We start from the raw sequence: 14,905 nt of genomic DNA on the forward strand, positions 1-14,905 counted from the left end.
TCTGAAAAGAAAAAATATCTTGAGCAACTTTGACATGGCCTCAATTTCTATGTCTGTAAAGCTACAGATAAAAATACCTAGCTAGCAACTACTCTTAGAATTAAAGGCACAGCTAAGGAACAAAGTTGAGCATTAAATAATGTAACTGTTTCCTATTAACTGTCTATATCTGAACTGGAGGAAAACATTCTAAACATACAAAAGAAAGAAATGGTTAATTAAGTGGTGATCAAACCATATATTATCAGTTACTGTTAAAAACAATTTTGATTAGCACACTTAACATAAAGAAAAAAAGGTTACAATTTTTTTTACATATACAATTGTGTAAAAATTCCCCTAGAAATAAACAAAGGGAACAGACCAAAGTTAAAAGTGACTGTGGCTGACAAGATCATAGTTTTTATTCTACTTTTATTATTTTACTAAATTTTCTCAAGTATCAATATCTTTTAAATCTTTAAGAAAATAAGTATCTGACCGGGCGCGGTGGATCACACCTATAATCCCAGCACTTTGGGAGGCCAAGGCAGGCAGATCACCTGAGGTCAGGAGTTCAAGACAAGCCTGGCCAACATGGTGAAACCCCGTCTCTCCTAAAAATACAAAAATTAGCCAGGCATGGTGGCAGGCGCCTGTAATCCCAGCTACTTGGGAGGCCGAGGCAGGAGAATCACTGGAACCCAGGAGGCGGAGGTAGCAATGAGTCGAGATTGTGCCATTGCATACTCCTGCCTGGGTGACAAGAATGAAACTCATCATCTCAAAAAAAAAAAAAGAAAAGAAAAAAAAGGAAAGAAATATCTGACAAGCACGAGAATAAAAATATTCATTCACCAATCAAATATTTATCAGTTTGAGGCTTTATGCCAACATTTTATAGTTTCTTAAAACTTTGTATGAGCCTATATTATACTCCAGACACAATGCTAATTTTTAATCTTTCCAACTGCCTCACCTAAAGTTTCCTTTTCCATCGTCTTCTTTTACCTCCAAAGAGACACTGAAGGTAAACACATCACTGTCGGGGGTAGGAATAACTGAGTCTTTAACATCAGACACTTGTCTGGAAGAACGTTTGAATGCTGTACAGAAACTATACAAAATTCTGCTTACCTAAAAGAGTAAAAAAGGAAATACCATTAGGCAAAGGTTTTAATTGCATTCTGATAGCCTTCTCTCTGAACTATTCAATCTATAATTTTCCATGACCGGAATTTTCTTTAGCAGAATATATATATTTTTATATATAGTCCAAGTATTTATCAGATGTTTAGAATTACATGACATTTTCATCACTTGTGTATTTAAAAAAAGAGGGGGTGAACAACTTTTGGTGGTAAATGTAGACCATCCAAACTCCAAATTATTACAACCTAAAAACTATCATCAATGTGAAGTCCAAGAAGGGAAATATTGCAGAAATATCACTTAAAAAGTAAATTAACAGAATTTTTTACTTTGAAATTAATAATGGGGTATCATTTCACTTCATGGAAACTTAAGTTCAAATCTGAGGAGGGCTTTCAAATGTACACAAAGTTCAACAGTAAGCACCACCAGCTTACATACTGGAGACCAGCAGAGAACTATGATTTAGGAGCTGCAACTAGAATCCGAGCATCTTGAGAATGAAGAAGGGCAAGAGGGCCGGGCACGGTGGCTCCACGCCTGTAATCCCAGCACTTTGGGAGGCCAAGGTGGGCAGATCACAAGGTCAGGAGTTCAAGACCAGCCTGGCCAGCAAGGTGAAACCCCATCTCTACTAAAAATACAAAAAATTAGCAGTGCATGGTGGTCCATGCCTGTAATCTTAGCTACTCGGGAGGCTGAAGCAGGAGAATTGCTTGAACCTGGCAGGCGGAGGTTGCAGTGAGCCATTGCGTAACTGCTCTAGCCTGGGTAATGTACGACTCTGTCTCAAAAAAACAGAGAGAAAGAAAGAGAAGAAAGACAAAAGAAAAGACAAGACAAGAAAAAAGAAAAGAAAAGAAAAGAAAAGAAAAGAAAAGAAAGAGAGGGAGGGAGGGAGGGAGGGAGGGAGGGAAGAAGGAAGGGAGGGAAGGAAGGGAAGGGAGGGAAGGAAGGGAGGGAGGGAGGGAGGGAGGGAGGAAGGAAGGAAGGAAGGAAGGAAGGAAGGAAGGAAGGAAGGAAGGGATCTTTTACTTTAAAAAAAATTATCTTTCAAATATTTGCTTGCTTCTCTCAACTCTGACATTTAAACATGGTGATAAAGATACTGAACTAATTTAAGTTCACAAAATAAACTATATTTAGAGATATTTCTAGGCTTCAAAACATACTACGAAATTGAATGTATCTTAAGATGATTTACTAAAATGATATTAGTATCTGAATCTTCCCAACACTCTCACAAACAAGGTTTTAGCCCAAGTCTCCCAAGTTCTCTTTTCACTTCCCTCAGCCTCTGGGGGCTAGATACAGAACCATAGAATAAAGTAGATACTGGCTTTATTGCTAAAGCCAGTAATATAAAGAGCTACCAGCATTTTTACTCAATGTTGTTGTGCTATAAAAGTGTTGGGTTCCCAGAATGAATGCTGAAATGGTCTTATTCTTATCTATTTTATTGGTATTAAGCCACTCTACTGACTACTTTTATACATACATACATATATATGGATATACATATGTGTGTGTATTTGTGTGTATAGCTCATCTTCTTTCCTCAAAGTGAAGAAGTACTCTAAATCCAACACTTCTCCAGAAGTTATTCTCCTTCTTGGTTCCAAAAGATGCATCAGATCATCACAAACTTGTGAGCCTGAAGCACCAAAGATTCTCCAAATCTCTCAGCCCACCCATAGGTTGACAATGAAAACAAGGTGAAATGTGATGGGTTAAAAAAATATTTTCAATATGTCACACTGGAAATTATAGGTAAGAAGAATGCTGTGAACATTAATAAATCCCTCACTTTAGATAAAGTGAATTCAAAGTACTTGTTGAACTGTATTAGTCTAGGAATACAATATTTGTAACTTGCTTAAAACAGGAATACTCCCTATAACAGAAGAGTCTGTTAATGTATGAGGTCTTTCGTTTTCCTTTTTTTTATTCACATATTCTGCCACTTTTTCTTGTACAAGCACACACAGTCTAACACATTCAAAAACTTCCGATTGCCACATTTATGCCCATTAATCAATGATTACCCTAAAGTGCCTTCCCAATGCCAAATTAATAGTTTAACTTTTAACGACTCTACAGAAATCCTACCTGCCAGTCTAAAGTTCAACTTCTGCAGTAGCACCATATTTATATCACAATGTTCCTAAAATTTCTTCAGTATTTTACCATGCTATCCCCATTTTAATCTTGTATGAGTAAAAATAACAAAAGCAGCAAAGGATTGACGCTAATAAGAACTGTAGGCCTCAAATCTTATACAATTAAGACAATGATAAACTCATTCATTCAACAAATATTATTTGAGCACCTTCTGTATACCAAGTATTAGTCTAGGTACCAAAAATACAAGAGAGAACATACAGCCTATACTTCAGCAAATGTAAGTTGAATGTGCTTGGGGATGGATGAGAGGGAATCATTAGGTAAGCTAAAAGCAGAAAGGTTCAGCCTCAGCTGGATACTTACTGGATTTAGCCCAATAATTCAAATGTTTATAGAGGAAAACAGAACCAAAGAATATGCTAGAAACATGTCACTGAAGACTATGCCTACAAGGTCAACTATAAACAGAGACTTTAAACTACTTTTAGTTCTCTGGGTATTCTCCACTTGCTATTCCTAAATGAAATATAAAGTCTACTGCCTGCTTTTTATACATTTAACTTCAGCATATTTTTTGTTTTGTTTTGTTTTAAGGAGCGGGGAGTTTAACAGGCAAGAAAGAAGGGCAAAGAAAAAAAGCAGCAGCTCCCCTATACAGAGACAGAGGGAGAGGGGCTCCAAAGCCAAGAGACAGAACACCACCTGCCACAGATACTAACCAGGTATATATGCAGAGGCTGGAGGAGGCAATGCCTGATTTGCATAGGGCTCAGGGGATGGGTTTGACTAGGCATGTCATTCAAGTAGCAGGCGGAAAAAGCTAGCCCTCCCACCCTAGCTTTTAATATGCAAATACAGGGCGCCATGATGCTCTCCACATGCAAGGATATGTGTGGGCAGCCATGTTGCCAGGAACATGTGGGACAAGGGCAAGAAGGCCATGGGAATTGCCATGTCAGGTGGACCCAGTTTCTAACGGCTGGTATTTACATATTATAGGTTGCTGGCCTGGCTCTAAGAGCCGGGGCTTTACAAGAAACTTTTCCAGAGACGCTTTAAAAAATGAAAATTTCCCAAGGACCCCTTTTCCTCTCTATATGCCTAAAATAATATCTTAATAACTCCGACAACATTCCCCACTGTAGAGATGCCACAATAACTGCTGTTAGGGGGTTTTGGGCCAAGACTCTTTCTGGCTACTTCCAGACAAGTGTATTTTTAAGAAAGCACTGTATGTGAAAACAGGGGAACACCTGTATGTAATTTTGTATACATTGGTAGTGTTAAACCCCAGCCATATTTATTCTTTTTTCCCATCTCTTCTTTTTCACATTCTTTATGTCAGATCAGCCAGCTTGTCACATCAGAAGGTCATATCAAAAAAAGTCAAAGAACTTGGCAAATTCTAAAACAGATGGCAAGGCTTCAAGAAATTCTTTATGGAAAGGTTAAGTATACGGAGCTGAGCCAGAGTGATAGAGAATGATGGAGGAAAAAAAAAAATCAGACTCCATCTTTCTCTCTTTTGGAGAAAGAATATGACAGTACATTAACTGCATTAACGGCAATCAAATTGCATTTAATACTACGTCTTACAAGTCGTCACTTCTACCAAGAGTTAAAATAAATTGTGAATTCTAGAGTCTGTGAATAAGCTGAAACACTAATCCAAGAATTAACAAGAAACTTCAGAAACAATGACTATCAGTATCTTAGGACAAACTGGATAACCAATTACAGTTGTCCCTTGGTATCCATTGGGAATTGTTTCCAAGACCCCCCAAAACTCCCAGATACCAAAATCCATAGATGTTTAAGTCCCTTATATAAAATTGGGTAATATTCTATATAGCCTACACACATCTTTCCATATACTTTAATCTCTAGATTACTTATAATACCTAATAGAATATAAATGCTATGTGAATGGTTTTTATACTGTATCATTTAGGGACTAATGACAAGGAAAAAAGGCTATACATATTCAGTACAGATGAAACCATACACTTTTATCAAATATTTTAAAGCCATGGTTAGTTGACTGCATTCATGTAGAACCCACAAATATAGAGGGCTGACTGTACATCAAGAAAAGAAAATTAGAAACACATTCCATGGCAAATACTTCAATATATGTCACATTATTAAAACACATACACCAATAGTCTTGAATGGGCATTTTCTTTGCAGAAGGAAAAGGTTTATTGATAAATAATACAATCTTACTCCAGAAAACAGTATCTATAGAAAATACTAAACACAAAACAGTATATCTGTTTGAGTTTGTTGTTATTTTTGAAGAGGCAGGGAGGACAGCACATGTAGATATCTGGAATGGAGATACACCAAAATCTTAACTGTGGCGGAATTTTAAGCACCTTTTATTTTCTTTTTTATTTCAGTATTTTCCAAATTCTCAAATATGTATTACATCTTAAAAGTCCAAAACACTGTTATTAAGTAACAAAGGTATTTATTTAAAATAAATAACATAGCTAGTTTCTCCAAGATGAAGTCTTTTCATTAATATTGGTGAAAGATAACCCACTCGTTTGGAAACACCATATATCAAGAAAATATTCACCCAAGGCCAGGCATGGTGGCTCATGCCTGTAATCCCAGTACTTTAGGAGGCTGAGGCAGGTGGATCATTTGAGGTCAGGAGTTCAAGACCAGCCTGGCCAACAAGGTGAAACCCCATCTCTACTAAAAACGTAAAAATTAGCCAGGCATGGTAGCATGCGCCTGTAATCCCAGCTACTCAGGAGGCTGAGGCAGAAGAATCGTTTGAACCCAGGAGGTTGAGATCGTAGTGGGCTGAGATCTTGCACTGCACTCCAGCCTAGGAGACTCCACTTAAAAAAAAAAAAAAGTTCACCCAAGAAATAAATGTGAAAAATACATACCTTGAAAGGTATGTATTAAAATTTTTAAAACAACTAGCTCAAATACATTATTCATGGGAAGGAACTAAAATAAGAGGCACATTACCAGGGAACTTTTTAAAAATCATAAATATCAATTGATTTAAGGAAAACATGGACAAGATAACTTCTGAATTATGTTCCAAAATGAGGCATTTAGCTAACATACCAATTAAATATTTGTTTAGAAATTATATTTTCCATTGGGTGTGGTGGCTCATGCCTGTAATGCCAACAATTTGGGAAGCCCAGGCAGGTGGATCACCTGAGGTCAGGAGTTTGACAGCAGCCTGACCAACATGGTGAAACCCTGTCTCTACTAAAAATACAAAATTATCCAGGTATCATGCTGCGTGCTTGTAATCCCAGCTACTTGGGAGGCTGAGGCTGGAGAATCACTTGATCCCGAGAGGTGGAGGTTGCAACAAGCCAAGATTGCACCATTGCACTCTAGCCCGGGCAACAAGAGTGAAATTTCATCTCGAAAAAAAGCAAAAGAAATGTCCCCATGCAAGGAACAGGTTTTATTTTATACAGTGTCATATCTGCAACCCCAATGCAATAAGAATAAATATCTTCCCAATGATGCCCTTGATATTTATCAAGAAATATCTCTGAATGCCTTTAACACCAGATGATAAAAAACATGCTCCTATAATGTAACACTCAAGAGTTTCTAATACTGAATAGTATTCTAAAACATACAAATATCATCAAAATCTGCTTTGAATAGAATGGTTACACTAGCTAGTAGAAACATAATCTTAAAAAGACTCAACACTTTAAAAGTATCTTATTAAAAGTTTTATATAATACATCCACAAAGATGCAACAAGAACAGGTGCCTCCTTGTATTTTTTTCACTACACTTTCTGATACCCTGCTTGGTCTGCAATTCTTCAGCAGAAGCCTAGCATATCATTCTCCTTATACAGAGATCATTGACCTCAAGACACTTCTGGTTGGATTGTCCAACCATTTTGCCATAGATTACTGAAATCTACTGCAGCAGGGTCCTGTAGAAGCACAGCAAAGTGTTTGTTGCAAGTCAAATGTGTCCTAACCCTTCTGTGGGACCTCCTAATCCTTGTGTCACAGGTGTCCAAGAGAGTCATCACCCTCACTGGGATTCCCTTCTACCACTGTTGGTGCCTGCAGTTTGAGGGGTTTTATAGTGAAATAAGCAACACAGTGACAGTAGTGGCAGCCATGTTGCTACTCCTGCTTCAGAAATCTTCCTTTAACGACAAACCTCTTCAGCTCTCATCCATGAGCTCTGTAAAAAAATAAAATAAAATAAAATAAAATAAATAAACAAATAAATGTGTGGCATTGCTGGACAGTACATACTTAAGCAGTAAGAATGTTTGTCACCTGGTTCCTGAACTATCTGCCAACAGTTTGTGCCCATCAAGAGGGACTGAAATACTAACGACTAAAGGTGTTCATCACAGAACAGAAAACTTCTGGGAACTAGACAACCAGATAGCCAGTAAATGTAACTAAAAGACTTCAGATTAATTAAAAGCATAATTATTTTTTAGGGCAGAGAGGAAGATGTTGGACAGCTTCTGTAAAAGGGTCAGATAAAATACAAAAAGTAACTGGAATGCAAGCTATGTTGCCAATAAATCCCTTTATAAAACATAACTAAAATACAAAAATCCACATTTGTGTTTTAGAATATGTAAGCAACAGGAAAGTTGTTACTGAAAACTGTATGGCTCTTCAAAGTCAAAGACTTCAATTTAAAACCCAGCTCTCTCACCCAGTCTCTTAGCCACAGGATAAACAAAGGGTAATCACACAATTTATCATCCAAACCACAACACTTTTGAGAATAAAAATGAGGGTATTAGTAATAACCTGGACAATAAGCATAAAGTAGAACTGCTCCAGGCAAAGAGAAACATAAAGTCACTTGTCTAATAAGACCAACCTGGTCAGGGGCTGTTATGAGTATCAAATGAATGCTTAGCACAGTGCCTGGGATAAGCTCTCTATTTATACTGGGTTATTCCTCATTTAGAACTGATGTCTCATTCATTACCTGGAGGAGGATTTTTAAATTTTTTTAAAAAGAAATAATGTTTCATAAGAAGGTTTAATGACCACTGTCATGTATTTCTCCTTCAAACAATATATTTTACCACTAATGCCCGCATAATGTAACACTTTCTAAAATGCACTCTAAAAAATTTATAATAGATGGAGATAACTTGCTTATAACGTGCAATGGAACAAATATGCTCTCTAGAAATCGAGAGCATTTATTTAATACTATATCCAAAATGGTCTGGCCAAGAATTTCCTATAGTTTTTTCCCACTGTTTACCTACCATGATAAGCTCTCAAAAATAACAAACATTTCCCCTACTCTAAACCCAAGTGAATGCTATAATCCAAAAGAAGACAGTTTCATACCATTAGTTATGGAAACCTCTTGCAGCAATTCAGTTTCCTTCTGCAGCAGCATTTCTCTCTCCAAGCAGCAGGTTCTCCAGGTCTTCAAAGCTCATTTCCTTGCTGTTGAGTTCCAGTGATTCAGAAATCACACAGGTGTGTTAAATGATGGCTGCCAACATGAAATGCCAGGATTCTACCATCTGCTTCCCCACCTCTGTAGTGGAGTTCGTAAGGATCAGAAATAGCCCCCCTCATTCACAAAAACATACATATTCCTTCAGCATATTTATATTCACTACTATATGCCAGGCACACTAGCAGCAAACTTACACTCATTCACTCTCTTATCTATCAGACCATTTTGAATAAGAAGTCAGTATACACATAGATATATAAGTGCTGGGGGAAAAAATAGATAAAGCCCCATCTAGAAAACAAAACACAAAACTTCAACTTCTTTCATAAGGCATGGGTTCTGACAGATAATTTCTACAGTTACACTCTAAATTTTATGCATCTGTGCATGTTCAGTTTAGTGTAAAGCAAACTGATTACCAGGGCACAAGAACTGACACCACATCATGCTTTGTATCAAACTCACAGAAATCTACATTTCCATGAATTCCCATTTTGTGGCCAGAAATAAACCCAAAACTCCTGTTAATAGAATGATTTATTCATGTTTCATGATATAGGCTAGAATAACTATTGCTTTCAGCACTTTCTGCTGATAATTTATTTTTTTACAAGCAAACATACCTGAGACATTGCCATCCACACACATTTATGAATGCCTTTGAAATGGCTGCAAGTACTAAGAGTTTAATAGTGCAACATTTTAAAATTGGGGATAGTTCAATAGATGTAGAAAAGAAGATTTCCCTATGCATTTAACAGCATTTAATCTAAACCATTTCTCCTAACAATAATCTACCAATTAATAATTGCTATAAAAAAAACTTACTGGCATTTTCAAAGGACAAGTTGTTATACCCGCTCTATGTGAGCATTTGTATTTTTAATTAAGCCAGTTCTCTGAAGCAAAATATAGCCTCTGAGCAAGAAAGCACAAAACAAATAATCACCAGTGAAAACCACACAGATCAATAAAATAATCTTAATGCAATATCTAAATGAAAGCAATATGCACTATCCAGCCCATCAGAGAAACAGGTATCATTATAGGCACTTTTTTATATCACATGGAACAATCTACTAGGGCAAAGTAATAAGAGAACTGCAAAAATATTCTCCCTTCTGAGCATAGGTAATTCACTACCATGGTTTGGTAGAAAGGCAACTCATCCAGTTGTATTTTTCTATGACAACTGCTAAGCTGTGAGAGTGCCCTACCTACGCAGATATACCGGACTTGACTTTCCACATTCAGTTCTATGTCATTACAAATACTAATTTTGTCTTTAGAAATATGCTCCAAATTTATGTAATGTATTTATACAACAGTGAAATTAGAGCTCAAAAAGGTTACCCTAATTCATCTCTATAGCAAATTGCTACACTATAGTATACTTACTGCCTCTTTAATTTCACAGGAGAAAACATGTATCTGAAATTCTTCTGAACCATGGGAACTCTCTGTAAATGCAAAGCAATTGCTCTCTGTTGTTCCGTCATGTCCACGTGCACAGAATAAAACCTTATAGATTGGAAAAGATGCTATCTCCACATTGCTGGATTGGTCTATGATTCTGTAGAACAGTAATGAAAAGTTAGATAAAATATTAACTATCAAAGAACAAAGATATATTTCCAGTTAGGTTTAAAAAAAAAAAAAAGAACAAATAGTTTTACTATGACAATATATGATATATAAACATAACTATCTTTTTTCCCCTTTCTTTGTTTTTTTCTTTTGAAACACGGTTTCGCTCTTTCCCCCAGGCTGGAGTGAAGTGGCCCAATCTCGGCTCATTGCAACTTCCACCTCCCGAGTTTGAGCGATTCTCCCGCTTCAGCCTCTCAGGTACCGGGATTACAGGTGCCCGCCATCACACTGGGCTAATTTTTGTATTTTTTGTAGAGACGGGGTTTTGCCATGTTGGCCAGGCTGGTCTTGAACTCCTGACCACAAGTGATCCACCCTGCCTTGGCCTCCCAAAGTGCTAGGATTATAGGCATGAGCTACTGCACCCGGCCAATCAAAAGTATCTTAAAAATCACAAAAATAAACTGGAACTAACGATGCAAGAGAGAACAAATTATCTTCGTTTTCATAACACACACACATGCAAACACACACACACACACACACAAATTCTTTATTATCTTCTGACAATTTCTTCACTCTTATGTTTCCTATGATCCAACTCATTTACTCCAAAGCTAAGTATACATGCCTGGTAACAACTATATCACCCATCCCTAAAATCTAGTCTTTTTCAGTTATGACAAAAGGAATGCCAGTCTAGAACAGTATAGACTATCCCTAAAGAGCCCACTTCTATTCTCAGCAGCACCTATTAGTTTATCTAAGCCCCAGTTCATTATTCAACTGAGGTCCTTTCTACCACAGAAAAGGTCAGGTGGTTCCAAAGATGAATTCAACAACAGAATACAACAGCTGAAAGGAGTCTGTGGGATTTGGAAGCAAATAATTCTCTGACTTTCCCTACACAAATCCTAAGTCCTGGCTGGGCACAGTGGCTCACGCTTGTAATCCCAGCACTTTAGGAGGTCGAGATGGGTGGATCACTTGAGGTCTAGAGTTCGAGACCAGTCTGACCAACATGGTAAAATCCCATCTCTACTAATAAACACAAAAATCAGCCGGGCATGGTGATGGGCACCTGTATTCCCAGCTATTCAGGAGGCTGAGGCATTAGAATCACTTGAACTCACGAGGCATAGGTTTCAGTGCGCCGAGATCATGCCACTGCACTCCAGTCTAGGCGACAGAGTGAAACTGTGTCTCAAAAACAAAAACGAAAACAAAACAAAAAACAATCCTAAGTCCTGGACTGATCTACACATTCAAGACCCCTTCAAGATCTGAAATTAAGAAACTGAGGGGTAAGGGGACAACCCCAGGAATAAAGAGGCAAGTCAAAACACTAAATCTCTGTCAAGGTGTGTTTGGCAAATTGAAGCTAAACAGATAACATAGAAGACATTTTGAAAACAATTTTTCTTTAAAAAGACATCTTGACATTTTTAGACGCCAACATATAAACAATATACATGCAAAACCCCTTCCTGAAAAATTCAAAGCATTTTTACCAAAATTTTCTAAATTTATATCGCTATTATTTTAGTACTCGGAACTTACCTAAGTTTTCCCACATTCTAAACTTTAGAGAATGAGGCAAATTAGACAGGTTTTTAAAAAGATTAAAGCAACTTTCAGAGAATATTCCAGGCTCAAGACAAATTCAACCTCATCTCTTTGACCTGGTCTGCTTATTTGTTCATTCAACAAATATTTGCTAAAATCTTGCAATGAATCACTTACTTCCCTAGCCACTGAAGCTACAGCAGGGAAAAATACAAAGAAGCTATTCTCACAAGCTTATAATCTAGTGAAGAAGATACCCAATAAACTAATAAGCAAATAAATATAATATCTATTCAAAGAAAAGTGCTATTAAAAAAAAAAAGCCCAGTATGAAGAAAGAGAGTTACATGATGTAACCAAGGAAGTCTTCTTATGATAAAATGTTTATTAAGATGAAACAAAAAACATTGGAAAATCAGGGAAAGATTTACTTAGGGAGAATAAAGATAATATGCCAAGGTCCTGGGGTGGGAAGTGCGACTGATAAGTCCTATGAGAATGAACACAGAGGCTAGGATAACTGGAATGTAGTAAATGAAGAGAGAGAAAGGGAGAGGAAAGTGGTACTAATATTGCAAGTAAACAAATCTTCATATTCTTGCATATCTTACACACACACACACACAAATCTGTATCTTCTTTTGATGAATTAAGAGAGAGAAGGGAGGAGGGAGACACAAGGACAGAGAGTGAGAGAGAAGGGAGTCCTCTTGAATAAGATTAGTATCCTTATAAAAGAAACCCCAGAGAGCTCTTACACTCTCTTCTACCATGAGAGAACACATGAACCAGGAAGCAGGCCCTCACCAGACACCAAATATGCTGGAGCTTTGATCTAGGAACTCCCAACCACAAGAACTGTGAAAAATAATTATCTGTTGTATGTAAACCACCAGTCTATGGCAGTTTGTTATAGCAGCACAAACAGGCTAAGAAGAAAGGAAGGAAGGAGGAGGAGGAAGGGATGAACAAGTTGGAGCAATAGGTCAACAGTGGCTAACCATGATAAGGATTTCAAATATAACCACAAGTGTGACTGAGGCAAAGACTGAATGTAGGAGAATAACATTGTCTGACTTACTTTTTTTTTTTTTAATTGAGATGGGATCTCTGTCACCCAGGCTGGAGTGCAGTGGCGTAATCTCCGCTCACTGCAACCTCCATCTCCTGAGTTTGAGCGAATTCTCCTGCCTCAGCCTCCTAATTAGCTGGGATTACAGGCATGCGCCACCACACCTGGCAAATTTTTGTATTATTTTGCCCAGGCTGGTCTCGAACTCCTGACCTCAAGTGATTCATCCGCCTCAGCCTCCCAAAGTGCTGGGATTACAGGTATGAGCCACCACACCCGGCCCTGAGTTACATTTAAAGAAACTAAAGGTTCAGCTGACATAATGTATTATTCCTAATTAAGCATAAGAGGAAAAAGTCATTTTGCTTCTTTCCAGTCTAATGTAAGTAACTTAAAATCTATGGCTCACTCCAGTTTCTTTCAACCACTATTACTTGACAAGCTGAAGGCAGATTTTTATGCTCATTCAGGATAGAGAAATGCACATTACAAGTATTTTTACAGTTTTATTTCCATTTATAATATTCTAAGCGTAATTGTTGATATGCGCTTGGATCTGCAGCCCCATCCAAATCTCATGTCAAATTGTAATCTCCAGTGTTGGAGGTGGTACCTGGTGAAAGGTGATTGGATCATGGGGGCAGTTTCTTATGAATGGTTTAGCCATCCCCTCAGTGCTGTTCTCATGATAGTTGAGTTCTCATGAAACCTGGTTGTTTAAAAGTGTGTGGCACCTCCCCCCTCTCTCTTGCTCCTGCTCCTGCCATATAAGACAATTCTGCTTCCCCTTGACTTCTGCCATGATTGTAAGTTTCCTGAGGCCTCCCCTCCTGAGGCCTCCCTCCCAGAAGCTGAGCAGATGGCCAGCATCATGTTTCCTTTACAGCCTGCAGAACCAAGAGCCAGTTAAACCTTTTCTCTTTATCAATTATCCAATCTCAGATATTTCTTTATTGCAGTGCAAGAATAGACTAATACAATTGTTCAAATGCCCCCTTTCAAACAGTGAACACAGTCTTAAGCCTAAACATGTTTACTTTGCATGTCTACAGTGAGTTCACAGCAAGTCCTACACCTGATGATGCTGTAACATCTTTGCCACCACCCAAAAGACTTAATACGTGTCTAGAGAAAAAAAAAAAAATTAGAGCTTACCTCACAGAACCTTCTGGAACATTTGGTACATACAGGGTAACAGGAAAGGGGTACTGACTGGAAGATTTCATGGTTGCCATTGCCCGTAAAGCCTCTACTTCATTACGTGGGGAAGAAACCTTCATACATCCTAAGTAGGTCAGTTTATTAAATAAAACACTATCTTCTTCAGGTAGTCCACCTGGAGAAGATGGTCTGGGTGTACAAATTTCTGAAGAAACAAAAAAAGAAACACTCAAAAGTCAATGCAAAACTCCACCATCATTATAATCTTGCCAATGCCCAAAAAGAAATGAAATATTTCAAATAAAATCTAGGTCTCTCTGTATTTTCATTTCTTTTATATTTTAACATTTTAGGATTTAAAATCTAGGATTCTAGGATTTTATAATCCTAAATCTTATGTCAGAGTTCCAGAGTCAGCCATTTCATACTTTCAAGTCTCTCAAAATATTATCTTACTTAGCTATAAGTTCTTCAGATGAGAGAAAAAATTTAAGCTTTATATTTAAAAAAATCAAAAATATAGACTACAAGTATGTAAAAGAAAACAGAACCTCTGGTCTCCAAACTCACTATGCCAAAGCAAAAGATAAGCTTGGGAACCGAGTCACGCAATACTGCCTTCTTTTTGTTCCCAGATAGCTGTAAATTCACAACCCTGTGTCATAGCCTCATCCATATGCCAGGTTCCCACAATGATAGAAGGGCACATATCTCCCCAGATGGCTTCTCTCACAGATAACTCACAAGGAAATTCCTTGTGAGCCCCTAAATCTTTTAAAATATGTATCCTCCCTA

General features: G+C 37.5%; 1 protein-coding gene across 18 annotated transcripts in view; it reads right to left on the bottom strand.

The window, feature by feature from the left end:
* RABGAP1L (RAB GTPase activating protein 1 like) overlaps nucleotides 1-14,905 on the bottom strand; it is a 786,378-nt gene that overhangs the window by 691,223 nt on the left and 80,250 nt on the right. For all 18 annotated transcript variants that reach the window (XR_004181472.1, XR_004181455.1, XR_004181462.1 and 15 more), the window contains 3 exons: nucleotides 14,105-14,315; nucleotides 10,120-10,294; nucleotides 959-1,116 (listed from right to left, as the gene is read on the bottom strand). Coding sequence is in view for 12 of the 18 variants with exons in the window: in XM_031661559.1 (XP_031517419.1) it covers nucleotides 959-1,116; nucleotides 10,120-10,294; nucleotides 14,105-14,315 (544 nt within the window). In the remaining 6 variants the exon portion in view is untranslated. The remainder of the gene's footprint in view (nucleotides 1-958; nucleotides 1,117-10,119; nucleotides 10,295-14,104; nucleotides 14,316-14,905) is intronic.

Source organism: Papio anubis, chromosome 1 (assembly GCF_008728515.1).
Source record: "Papio anubis isolate 15944 chromosome 1, Panubis1.0, whole genome shotgun sequence".
Classification (NCBI taxonomy): Eukaryota; Metazoa; Chordata; class Mammalia; order Primates; family Cercopithecidae; genus Papio; species Papio anubis.